General features: G+C 40.3%; 1 protein-coding gene across 2 annotated transcripts; it reads right to left on the bottom strand.

Annotated features, from left to right (window-relative positions):
- Positions 1-992: 992 nt before the first annotated feature.
- pcyt1ba (phosphate cytidylyltransferase 1B, choline a) lies at positions 993-13,198 on the bottom strand. 2 transcript variants are annotated; one of them, XM_086065485.1, is made up of 9 exons: positions 13,059-13,184; positions 11,976-12,244; positions 7,953-8,052; positions 6,341-6,457; positions 6,105-6,256; positions 5,947-6,025; positions 3,048-3,190; positions 2,383-2,571; positions 993-1,775 (listed from the first exon to the last, which is right to left on the bottom strand). In XM_086065485.1, the coding sequence occupies exons 2-9, from the start codon at positions 12,012-12,014 to the stop codon at positions 1,551-1,553; spliced, it is 1,044 nt and encodes a 347-aa protein (XP_085921611.1). In that variant the 5' UTR covers positions 12,015-12,244; positions 13,059-13,184; the 3' UTR covers positions 993-1,550. The 2 variants fall into 2 exon arrangements, with proteins under 2 accessions (XP_085921611.1, XP_085921612.1); XM_086065486.1 differs by lacking the exon at positions 11,976-12,244 and having other exon boundaries at positions 13,059-13,198.
- Positions 13,199-14,041: the final 843 nt, after the last annotated feature.

Raw genomic sequence — 14,041 nt, 5'->3', positions numbered from 1 at the left:
TACACAGTGGATCCATTTCAATTCCACACACCTTTTTGCAATACATGTTTTTAATGTGGCAGGTGAGTTTAAATTTAACCCCTTTCATTCTGGGTTAAGGTGTACGGAAGCATATTGCATTCACTTGGGGAAAAACCACCTGTTTTCTGACAAATTTTCTGCCATAAAAAAATATTCCGAAGAACGGGGAAAAATTATTCTGAAAAACGGGAGTAAAAAGGTATCAGAAAAACAGGGGAATATAATATTCAGGAAAACCGTGGAGGGGGGGTGGGGGGTTTATTAAAAAAAAAAAAAGATTCCGTAAAACAGCTGGTGCATCTGTTTTTGGGATTTTTTTTTTTTTTACCTCTGAACTCCAAGTGATGCATCATCTTGTATCCATGGAGCATGCCATATCTGTCCAACTGATCCTGGACAAACATTGCTACATCTAGCAAATCTGAATGGGCTTTCCTCCTGAACAAATGCATAGTGGTGCCTGTGTAAAGTCGACAAACTAATAATACCATCTATGTGACTCAAAGACAGGACTATCCCCCAGTGTCTTAAACCCATATCAAAATAAAACTTGATTAAAATAAATAAGATGGTCATGTTTACTTGCTGGCTCTCAATAAAGTAATTAATGTGTATGGCCTACTGTATATTTGTTTGCTCTCTAATCTCTTGAGGGGAAATCAGTTAAAAAAAATATTCATAAAAACAGAAAGGAATAATTATTTTATAAAACGGAAAAATTACTCAGAAAAACAGAAAAAAATATTCAGAAAAACAAGGATTTTTTTTACGGAAAAAAATACTCAGTAAAACAGGAAAAAAAATACAAAAGCTCCCCCAAAAAATGAATCAGAAAAACTCGCATTTTATGGCTTTTCTATTGTGTTTTGTGTGAACGGAATCAAGCCAAGATGGATGATTCAGTGTCTTTCTGTACCTTGATTTTTTTTCTTTTATTTTTTTGCAGTCTAACAGTCAACATCTCACAGTGGTTGTACCAACACAGTATTGCATTTATTATTCGTTAATTGTGGTCTGATTAAAACAACAATGCACATGGCTTTGTGAGTGGGATATAATTTATGAAGATCAAGTACATTGATCAAGTGAAATGTACTAATTTTACGCGCATTATTTACGCAATTTCCCCCCATACTTCTCTTTCCTAGTCAGGTGTAGCACGCCCTGAATGTCACACACAAAACTTATAAAGAGATGGCTGTAAATGGGACAAAAACAAGAAGGTGGCTTCGCAAAGTTGTGACAGCAATTCCATTAGAGTCTTGATCTACTTTTTTTCTAAGACAGACAAACCACGATCATGACGTCATCTTCCTCCTTGTGATGGCTTCTTAACCCAGCAAAACAAACTTCCCATGCACAAAAATCCCACATCTTCAGTATGCTTTGCTGTTTTCCTTGAGGTAAAGTGCTTTTGGTAGCCGTCCAGTGTTTGTGTGGGAATTGTACGTGGGCACACGTGTGACAAGTTCTCAGGCAGTGTTCTGTGAATCACGTGCTCATTTGGGAGCGTCCGCGGCCCGTCTAATTTATTTCTCGTCCTCGTCGCCTTCGCTCATGCTGCTGATAGAGGCCGAAGCTCCCTTGGGGGAGGCTGGGGGCGAGGGCCGTGCGTTGTGCCAGCGGGCCGGCGGCGATGGTGGCGACGGTGAACGCAGGGGAGACAGTTCACGAGGAGGACTGTTGCAGGGAGACTCTCTGGGGGACAGAGCGTAGGAGAGCATTCGTCCGCTGCGCTCCTGAAACACCTGCTTCTGCTCGGAGGGGGAGGAAGAGGGAAAGGAGGGGTCAAAGGTCATGCCATTCTCAAACTTTTTGGACGATAAGGAAAAGCTTAAAGGAGGGGGGGGGGGGGTAACCCCAGATCAAGCTCATGTAAGGGGAGCACAGTATGGATTTGAGAGTGAAAAAAACAGCACACACCACAGGCACCAAAAATGCCAAAATAAAAGAATTAAAAGTGAAAATAAAAATGGATATAAAAATATAATACAAAAAAACAAAAAAATGTATCAATGGAAATAAAAAAACACAAAAAAAATATAAATAAATACAAGTAAAATAAATACAAAAATCAAAAATGAAATTAAAAAATAAATATAAAAATAAATATATTACTAGATTTAAATATCAATCAATAAATAAAAAGTCTCTTCTCTCACATTTATTTATTTGATGCTTACCCAAGTACCCTCATGTCCAAATAAATAAAAGTAAAAATATGTACAAATTTTTTAAAATGAGATTAAATTTTTTTAAATAAATGTGGAAATAAATACAAAAATAAATATATAAATAGATTTAAATATAATTTCATAAATAAAAAGGCTCTGCTCTCATATTTATTTATTTGATGCTTACCCAAGTACCATCAGGTCCAAATAGTTCCAAAAAGTTGCCGATAAACTCCCTGGATTTTTCTTCCCACTTCTGAATGAGGTCATGACTCTTCTCTTCAACACGGTAGACAAAATGTTTACTCTTCTCCTCAACGTTGCGAACCTTCTCTTTCATCCGGTCCACTTGGTTCTGCAGCCGGTACTTCTTTTCCTGTAGAGATCACATAGCCCAGATAAGTATGCTGATCGATTATGCTGTGGAGCGCCCCCATGGTTCTAACACAGATCAGCGGAAGAAGATGGATGGACATTTTTCTTTTGAACAATGATCCCACCACATAACTCTTCTTCTTTTGAAGTGAAAATAATGGCAGTAGCTCAGTCTATGAAAACCGAAGCACAATGCCAAGATGCCAAAAGACTGACTGAACTCTGAATATCCTTGAGTGAACCAGCCACAGCCCAAACTTTAATCAGATTGAATATCTCTTCAGGTATCTGAAAATGCCAAATGATCTCCATTCAACCTGATGGATCTGTGAATACTAATTACAGGGCACATAGAGGAGGCAATTTCAAGTCTTGATCTAACCTTTGAAATAACCTCATGTGAATTCCGCACAGAAAAGCCCTAGGTCCAAGCTAAGATCCAAACTCCTAACCAACAATCCAGTGTGATGATCTTACATTGATGTAGCTGACGTTGAGCTCCTTGGCCGTGTAGCCACGTTGGAGGTTGCGACGGGCGTAGACATCGTAGTCCCGGACAATCCTGGTGATGATGTCAGACGTGGAGATTCCTTCGGTACGTTGAGTAGGCACAAACATTCCTGGATTGCGCACATTACAAATACTGTACTTTACAGTTTTTCTCCATAGTTTTGGCACATTTCTTGAAACTGAGATGACATTTTCAAAACTGCAAGCTCATTTGGCCAAACAGACTTACATTTGTGCACAATCTATCAGTTTAATAGCAAAAGCACATATCCAGCCCAAAACTGGTCACACATGCTTCACTCCAAATTCCTTTCCCAAACAGAGTCGGTACTGTCACAACTGCAAAGATCCTTCTCAAATGCTTTGACTCATCTGCATTCACTTAGTACTTTTGCCAAAAGTAACTTGGATGATTTTTGCACAACACCATGGATCATTTGCAAAAGCTCATATCTCTCCCAAAACAGCTCACCTATGTGTCAAAATCAAATGTCATACATGTAGTCATTGACCCCAAAATGCATCGTCTTTTTGGCATTCTGTGAGCACTGCAGGTCAAAATCATTAGATATTTTGTCACAACAGCAGAGGTGCCGCTAACAAAATACAATTATATATAAAACTGAGGAAGGAAAAAGGATTTTACAAGAGCAGTTTTCAAAGTTTGCGGTTTGACATACTACATTCACAGTCAAGGAAATGACAACACTTTTTATTCACACAAAGTTACTTACACATTAGAGTGCAACAACAGAACGTGTAAGAGGAAATCTGTATATTCATGAAAAACTAATAACTAAAATTATATCTAGCGCACAGCGTAAATGAAGAACCAACTGTAACACTCTCACTACACAGTAAATTCTGTCGAGTAAATTTGACTCTACTTAGCGTGGCACCAAATAGACTCAGTTTTAGAGTAAAAGTCACTCAAGGGTTGAGGAACGAACTCACGACCTTCAGCTTGGGAGACAGCCGATCGACTTCTGAGCCACAGAGCTGCTGCTGTGTGTTGCAGTTTTTCTCTATAGGTTTGGCACATTTCTTGAAACTGAGATGACATTTTCAAAATACCATGGACAAATCCCAAAAATACCTTACAATTGGTCTCAACTGAATGGCATTTCTCATTGCTTTCATCAAATGCCAATGCCTTAGTACATGTCTCAATTGCCTCAGTGGATCTGTGCAAATGGTCGTGTACATTTAGCCTACAGTTAGCACAATGTGCCCACATTTAGCACATTTTCCAAATGGATAGATCTTGCTGATAGAACTGGATTAGTTGTTTTTCAGTCTAATGGCTGTCCTCTCCAAAATATGTCAGCAGGATTTCAGTGTGTAAGTCATATTATGCAAAATCCTTTGTTCAATTGTCCAAATTAGTCAAGCATATCACAGGGGATCAGTGGAGAGGATGGTTGAGACATTCGCGATGTTTTTTTTTTTTCGTCGTTGCATTGCTGTGACGTAGATGAAAACCTTTGGCCAAACAGAGAGCAGCGTATGGATGGTCAAGAGGGGGAAGGTGACGATAATGACTGCACAGTAAATTCTGTAGAGTAAAATTGACTCTATTTTGAGTGGGGCCAAATATAATCCGTTTAGAGTAATATTTACACTTGGAAGAGAGTAAAATAAAGAATTGACAAAAATAATAAAAGTCACTGAAGGGTTGAGGAACCTTCAGGTTGGGGGACAGCCGCAGTACCACCTGAGCTACGCTTCTTCTGCTGTTTGCTTAGCTCAGAGATGTTTATGGTCTCTTGAGTTATGAAGTTTCCAGCTGACAGGAGTGATATAGTACAATAACACACAGCAGGAGCTCTGTTACTCAGGGCGTCGATCGGCTGTCTCCCAAGCTGAAGGTCATGAGTTTGTTCATCAACCCTTGAGTGACTTTTATTTATTTATTTTTCAATTCTTTATTTTACAATCTTCCAAGTGTAAATATTACTCTAAAACTGAGTCTATTTGGTCCCACTCAAAATAGAGTCAAATTTCCTCAACATAATTTACTATGTAGTGAAAGTGTCACAGGAGTTGGTTCTTCATTTACGCTGTGCGCTAGATATAATTTTAGTTATTAGTTTTTCATAAATATACAGAATTTGGCTCACATTTTCTTTTTTTGCACTCTAATGTGTAAGAAACTTTGTGTGAATAAAAAGTGTTACAATGTCCTTGACTGTGACTAGAGAATGTCAAACCGCAAACTTTGAAAACTGCTCTTGTAAAATATTTTTTCCCCCTCAGTTTTATAAATAATTGTATTTTGTTAGCGGCACCTCTGCTGTTGTGAGAAAACATCTAATGATTTTGACTTGTGGTGCTCACAGAATGCCAAAGGGACGATGCATTTTGGGGGCACTGACTACTTGTATGACATAGAAATTTGATTTTGACACATACACACGCTGTTTTGGGAGAGATATGAGCTTTTGCAAATGATCCTTTGTGTTGTGCAAAATCATCCAAGTTACTTTTGGCAAAAGCACTAAGTGCAGATGAGCCGAAGCAATTGAGAAGGATCTTTGCAGTTGTGACAGTACCGACTCATGTAAGTCTGTTTGGCCAAATGAGCTTGCAGTTTTGAAAATGTCATCTCAGTTTCAAGAAATGTGCCAAACCTATGGAGAAAAACTGCAATATATCACTCGTGTCAGCTGGAATCTTTGTGTTTGCTTTTGGTCTCCTCTTGGAGATAAGCAAACAGTAGGCGGGGCATAGCTCAGGTCGTAGTGCGGCTGTCTCCCAACCGGAAAGTTGACTTATATTTTTTTTTTTTCAATTATTTCAAGTGTAAATATTAGCCTACAAAAGAGGTTGCATATGAGTTTTTGTTGCATCACACAAACACACTAACCTGCTTCCTTGATGTGTTTGTAGACGTCCTCGCTCCCTGCTGAGGAGTATGGAATATCATCATGAGCCACAAAATCGATCTGAGAAGCAATCAGACGACATTGTATCGCATTGGAAGGACCGCACAACAGCCTGGCCCCATGTGTTTGAACATAACACCTTGTGTTGCTCCAAAAATTCAGGCGTGAGCGTCCAGGGAGCGTCCCTGAGCACCTCATCGACGTAGCGGCAATGTCGGAGCGCTTCGTATCGTTCCATTTCTGTCATGACAGTAAAGCCTTTGTACTTATGGGTCAGCTCGTCGCTGCACACTGCAACACACAAAGAACACATACAATGTGGGTGAAGCAGATTGCTAGCTACTTTAGAGGTGTTTTTTTCTGGTTGTCTCCCACCTCCCACGATGAGGTAGGTGTTGGGGAAAAGGTTCTTGGCCTGCATGAGAGCACGAGCATGGCCCGAGTGAAACAGGTCGAAGATGCCATCAGCGTAGACTCTCACTGGACGGTCCACTGAAAACGCACATAGATAGATAGATGGATGGGTGGGTGGATGGATGGATGGATGGATGGATGAATAGATAGATAGATAGATAGATAGATAGATAGATAGATAGATAGATAGATAGATAGATAGATAGATAGATAGATAGATAGATAGATAGATAGATAGATAGATAGATAGATAGATAGATAGATAGATAGATAGATAGATAGATATGTAAAAATACGTAGATAAATAGATACAGTATGTGGATAGATGAGTAGGTAGATGTATAGATACACGGTAAATTCTGTAGAGTAAATTTGACTCTATTTAGAGTGGGACCAAATAGACTCAGTTTTATATTAGTAGTAAGGAAGCAAGTTCAAGTGGAATGGATTAGAATTGGATAACAAAACATGACAAGGGCTCTCGCTATCTACAGTACTATTGTAGTGAAGGAAATCAATTGATTTCTGATCATATAAGTAATTAATTACAGTCCATCCGTCAAGTTATATTCCTCAATGCTGCTTGCAATGACGCAGTGAAAAAATGGACTGGATTATTACTAATAAGGACGTTTTCAACATGATTAAGTGGAATGGATTGGATAATGACACACGAGAAGTGTGGAAGACCTTACACTTGGAAGAAAAGGGAAACCAACAGATTTATGATTATATTTATATGAATAATGAGGTTATTTGCCTGAATATTTACTTCATTTCGCTTTCTGTATACTATATATTTAAGGTTTTTGATATTTTCAGTAAAAAAAAACTATATATATATATATATAATATATAAAATAATACACAACCAATTAATTTAGGGAGGGCTTAAATACATTTTAGGTAGGCTTGAGCCCCCTATAATAGGTCTAACGACGCCATTGTATTTATGTATTGTTACTTTAATTAGTTATTTGAAATAGGTTTACGTAACACAACGTGATTTGGAGAGACTGCATTAAACAGAACAATGAACAATTTAATGCATTCAGCCATTTTTGTTGTTTACATTTGCCCCGAACACTTTGAGGTCGGAACTGGGAGAATCCAAATGGGATATATCCAACTTCGCACCTTCCTCAAATGCAGCAATAGATACATAGAGAGTTACGTAGATACATCGATAGATATGTAGATTTGATAGATGGATACGGATAGATAGTGTGTCTTGAAAGGCAACAGGAAGCGCCGTTGTCATTTTGTAGATAATTGCTGAAAGCGTAGTACAGTATACTAATGATTTTTGGCTTGGTAACATAAATATTATTTCTCATATTATATTAAGCAGCCAGATATTTTCCTATGGTGCAGAAGGCTGAATTTGCTTACAATATAATGCTTATTATTTACACTTTTGGCAGTAATATCCTTTAAATCAATTTCAACTCTCCAAAGCATGTGTATTTATAAATTTTGCAGCCAATAGCTGAGTCCCGTCTTTGTTATGATGACATTGCATCCAAGCGCCAAGGTCACCCTCCCAGCCTTGTCAAGTAGGAGGACTTCTTACCCGGGGTGCCTCTGCGGGCCTGAGCGATGGTGAGCTTTTCATGGGGGGCGCGGCAATCGCAGCTGGTCTCTCTGGCAAAGATGGCAGGCTCTGTCAGCATCTGAGAAACACAACAACAAGAATAGATCAGGGTCATTACAGTCATGCCTTAATGTCTGCTCTGTACTCAAATATTGGCTTGAGTTGCAAGCGAACCTGCTCTTAGCGTGTACTTAGCACTTACAGGCGTTAGCACAAAAACTAGTCTAGGAATGATGCAAAATATGAAGACTAAAGGTAGTTGATAAATATTATGTTTGGGGGAATATTTATTCGTGTAGCCTACCTTCCCCATTGGGATTGACACTACAATTTTTTTGTCGCAGTACCAACATTGACCTGTGAGAGGCACCACATGACATCCAGACTGCCAGAAAATACAGAAAAGAAGAAATAGAACGCGGAAAAGAAATCGAAGAAGATAGGCTAACTGTTAGCTTATCAGGTCATTACAGTTGCAAACTCTTTAACTTCACAATCAACATGCGTGTGTTTACCACACACATAAATAACGAGCAGGTTTAATATTTGCGAGACAGTATTAGATTTCTGATCAGATTTTGAAGCAATTGAGGCAAAAAGGGGCTTTACTATTTGAACTTCACTTGACTCAACTTTCAATTTGGTTGTGATCCGAACTAAGGCAGATATTCACTGCACACACCCACGTAGACATTACAGTACACTACTGCTATTTCAGACAAGACACACACATGCCCAGTTATTCAGTTTCCATACTTTCAGTTGTAATAAATTATTGGGTTATTTATCAAAGCGGACTCCTCCTGTTCACTTGTCATGGCCATTGAGCAGCCAGGTTATGACAAAATGGTGGCTTGTCCGTGATTTTTGTTACAGTTTTGATTGTGCAAGTGAGTAAAATTGCTGTTTGAAGAAATGATTACTTGCCACGTTTGGATAATTTGTTGTGCGATCTGGATTGGGTTATGACTGATACACTCCAGTGCATTCTGAATATTAGTTCTAAGTTCAACAACATTACACCTTTTAATTATTGCATGTTGTGACATCCAGTTTCTAAAAAGAGGACAAATTATTTATGCTGTACAGCACTCTACAAAAAAAGAAGAGATCAGTGCCAAGATAGTGAAATTATGTTGTCAAATTATATGCTAATTTGATATTTCAATTTACTACCTGGTTAACTGCATATACATTTTTGTACTTGCATGTTCATTAGGGCCCGACCGATATGCATTTTTTTAGGCCGATGCCGATACTGATTTTTGGCAGAAAAAAATACAGATTACCGATTAATCAGCCGATTATTTTTAAATATATATAATGCATAAAATTACCCCCTCCCCAATTCCTTTTCAATGGGTGTCACTTACGCACAAACTTTCACTATTAAGATTCTATGCTTTGAATGACAAGTCCATAGTATGACCTTATCAACAAATTTCATGAAGTGTACAAGGTTATTGTATAGATTTATGTGTCAATAATAAAACCATTCTTACTTGTTTACAACTGCTGTAAAGCATTAAGATTTTATTTTATATTTTTACATCTTCACTCCCACGCATCCTCTTTCGAGGGTGTGTGGGAGTTCGCCCAACCAGTCCACATGTGCTTTGTGGACTTGGAGAAGGCGTTTGACCGTGTCCCTCGGGGAGTCCTGTGGGGGTTGCTTCAGGAGTATGGGGTACCGGGCCCCCTGATACGGGCTATTCGGTCCCTGTACGACCGATGTCAGAGTTTGGTCCGCATTGCCGGCAGTAAGTCGAATTTGTTTCCTGTGAGGGTTGGATTCCGCCAAGGTTGCCCTTTGTCACCGATTCTGTTCATAACTTTTATGGACAGAATTTCTAGGCATAGCCGAGGCGTTGCAGGGGCCCGGTTTGGTGGCCTCAACATTGCATCTCTGCTTTTTGCAGATGATGTGGTGCTGTTGGCTTCTTCAAGCCGTGATCTCCAGCTCTCACTGGAGCGGTTCGCGACCGAGTGTGAAGCGGTTGGGATGAAATCAGCACCTCCAAATCCGAGACCATGGTCCTCAGTCGGAAAAGGGTGGAGTGCCCTCTCCGGGTCGGGGTTGAGATCCTGCCCCAAGTGGAGGAGTTCAAGTATCTTGGGGTCTTGTTCACGAGTGAGGGTAGGTTAGTGCGGTAGATCGACAGGCGGATCGGTGCAGCGTCTGCAGTGATGCGGACGCTGTATTGGTCCGTTGTGGTGAAGAAGGAGCTGAGCCGAAAGACAAAGCTCTCGATTTACCGGTCGATCTACGTTCCTACCCTCACTTATGGTCACGAGCTGTGAGTCGTGACCGAAAGGACAAGATCCCGGACAAAAGCGGCCGAAATGAGTTTCCTCCGCAGGGTAGCCGGGCTCTCCCTTAGAGATAGGGTGAGAACCTCGGTCATCCGGGAGGGACTCAGTATCGAGCCGCTACTCCTCCGTGTTGAGAGGAACCAGTTGAGGTGGCTCGGGCATCTGGTTCGGATGCCTCCTGGACGCCTCCCTGGGGAGGTGTTCCGGGCATGTCCCACCGGCGGGAGGCCCCGGGGACGACCCAGGACACACTGGAGAGACTACGTCTCGGCTGGCCTGGGAACGCCTTGAGATCCCGTCGGAGGAGCTGGCTGAAGTGGCAGGGCAGAGGGAAGTCTGGGCTTCCCTGCTAAAGCTGCTGCCCCTGCGACCCAACCCCGGATAAGCGGTAGAAGATGGAGATTTTTACACCTTGTATTATTTTCACTATTTTATTAAAATAACTCGTTTTTCACATACTGGGAAGAATTTGTGCCTTTGCGTAGTGTTATCTCATCTGTGAGCATGTGTTCCCACAAGATTTGTGTGTGGATATTTGTTAATTTGAAGGAAAAACACTCCCGAAGTCGATACTAACTTCCTGTTAGCATTTGAATGGGATGCCCCCCCTTCGCTTTTAACATTAGCGATAGGCTAGCGATGTTTAAAAATGAAGCATGTTTTGTATTTAAATATACAGTTAATGTAATTCCTAACGTCGTGTGTTTAGTTTTACATTTAACTCCAACTGAGGTGTCATTAAACATCTTAAAAAGGACGCTTAGGGACAACATTATAACCAGAATAACATACGCTACACACTTGCTAGTTGCTAATGCTACACAAGCCAAATGGTGCATTCAGCGTACTTTTACAGCGTCGGAAACTTCGTTTTTCTTCGATGATAACGTTTTAAGGGGAAAATAATCGGCCATTTGGCCTAACTGGCCTGATTGTTTTGGCTGATGTTTGAAGGCAAATAATCTGCCAATTATAATCTGTTTCTTAATAAAGTGCCATGGAATGCATTTTGTATATACATCAGCATAGCACTATGTTTAATATACAACATTTTAAGATGCTATTCCAATATGGTTTATTGTGATGCAGATTGATTTTATTTATTGCTTGTGTTGGGAAGGGTACCTTGGAGAAAAAAATAATCGCAATATTGAGGCAATAAATTAACATTCCCAATGTCATTTGTTTTCAAACGGGAGTCACAGTGAGAGTTTCTGTGCCGCGGGGACATCCACAATACCCTTAATTCGTCGGGCCAAGGGAAAACTGAAGGGGGCGGGGGTGGCATAGGGAGATACCTAACAAACATTCAGCACAGGACAGATGGTAAAGCTTAACTGTCCATGAGCACAGGGGCCTGTCTGGATGAGCCCAGTAAGGCGTACCCTGGTACAAGTGAAGAATATCTGCCATAAGAAGGATTAAAGCCAAGGGATGACATGCTGCAGGGGACAATGACATGGGCGGAAGGACTGCAAAATGAAAACAGAGGCGACACAGACATTGGTCAGGGAGCTCGGTGCACCTCTTTGTCCTCACTGCGGTAATACCTTGTTTGGCTCATCATCCTGCCCACTCACTGTTCAGCATCTCCCACAGGCACATGTGATACAGGCATCTGTTTCATAACCAGTCTCACACCCTTTTGTCTGCCTTGTACATGCACAAACAAAAACAGAGACACCCTACCGTCCGAGGATGGGGGCAAGTGTGTTCAAGCTCCTCCATTATTCCCAAAGACTCATGGGATGTAGCTGTGGTCCTTCCGTTATGTGACTCAGCATCAATGAGTTGATGCCTCGCCTCACCACTATGTGTTTCTTTCTTCTTTCCCCTGCTTCCACTCGCACATCCCTCCTCCCATCAGTCTCCGTGGTGCCCTCTGCCTTCCCCTCCCATCCACTCTCATCTCATGCTGCACAGAGGAGCTCCCTACGAAGAGGACCCACTCTGCAAACCTGTCCATGAACAGTATACCTTAGAATCACAAGCCGCAAAGACCATCAGCAGCAGTCAATTGCATTTACTCTCACCGCTCTGTGGAAAACAAATGAATAACAGAAATAACCAATCTAATATCGCCATGTTTACGTTAGACACACGTGAGTTGCTTGTTGTCTGTCATGGGAGGATCTTGGCTGGTTCGCCGGTCATCGGCAGAGAACGCTCGCCCAATCACAGCGGCGTAAATAGTAAAGGAGGAGACCGCAACGGAAACTTAACAAGATTTATATCAAACCAGTAGGCGCTATAAAAGTAATTATTAAAAGTGGCAGTCGACAGTGTTTCGACACATACAACTCATTTACGGCACATCATACTGGGAGCTAATAAGCACAATTTATTAACAAGTAATTATGAATAGGCTATGCCTTTTTATTGCTGTACATGAAAACAAATCTAAAAGTTTAGAAATTTCTAATCCTAACCCTGTTTGCTAATGAACATTTGATTAAAAATAATATTACATATTTAAAATGTTTTAAATATGTTTCCACGTGTAATCAATTGATTTCAATTGATTTTAGAAAACATTTAGAGCACTTATTTATTTATTCATTACAGTTTTTTTGTGCAACTTTCCTTTAAAAAAAAAACCCGTTATTGATTAAATCAACAAACATTACAACATTTGAAAACATTTATATGAAAAAAATGGGCATTATGTCTTTTCATATAAATTCAATAAAATAATTATCAATTACAGGTGTGATTTCAAGTTAACAAAATTATCCAAAAGTAGAAAAAAATAGGGTAATTTACTAATTTTACCTTCGAGGGTCCTCTAGATCTGCGCCGAGGACGTGTTGCATATGAGCAACATTGACGTGCTCGGGTACGTCGCTCCTTCGCCATAGCATCCAAAAAGCACACGAGGTCTATATTTGGCCAATATCGATTGAAAAGTGTGTTTCTCCTTCAGCCACTTGTTCTATGATTGTAGCACTTCCCGTCCGTGCTCGAGTAAATGCACGCAACATAGACATGATGGAATGACGACGTATCAAGTGTGCTGACATTATGGCATTTTTTTTGGGGGGGGGGGGGGGGTATGGTACACAGTGTCTGATTCAGTTGGCTACATCATATTGTAATAATAATAATAATAATAATAATAATACATTACATAGGAGACATGAAGGTGGAAAAATTAGTGTAGCCTAAATGTGCACAGTAGGCTGTGGGGATGAAGAACAAACGGCCTTTGTGGTATTATTGTAGACACTAGCTGTGGCCCCAATCTGAGGCAGGAATCTATTGTACCCTCCTAAATTCCGCTTCATTGCAATGGAAACGAGTTTAGTTGGGATACACTGCCGGACAATGACCCTAATCGCATTTTTGTTTTTTAATTGTTTATCATATGGGGTTTTAAATTTTTGGGTCCAGGAAGACCTTACAGGGAAGATTAACATTTTTGAGATTTTTTTTGCTGCTGCTAAAAATAATAATTCAGACCATTTACCCTGTTCCCCCACCCAATAACTCTGCATTGGTCCAATGACATACAAGTTGCTGTTTGTTTGTTTGTTTGTTTGTTTGTTTGTTTTTTGTCTTTCGTGGTGCCCTCGGTCAACGTAAGCTCCTGCTATCCGAAAGGACGCGTGACGTCATGGTGAAAATGTTTGTTTTGTTTTCGATCACATCATATCATTTGCAACATTGACATCCGAAAGAAGGGCTGACGGGTAGAAGCCATGACTTATTAGTAACCCGTCCCCATCGATTCTTACTATAAGCATCAGTCATATACA

The sequence above is a fragment of the Leptonotus elevatus genome, chromosome 21 (assembly GCF_054856555.1).
Source record: "Leptonotus elevatus isolate MCC_2025b chromosome 21, RoL_Lele_1.0, whole genome shotgun sequence".
Classification (NCBI taxonomy): Eukaryota; Metazoa; Chordata; class Actinopteri; order Syngnathiformes; family Syngnathidae; genus Leptonotus; species Leptonotus elevatus.
This window is presented reverse-complemented; position numbering and strand designations above follow the sequence as displayed.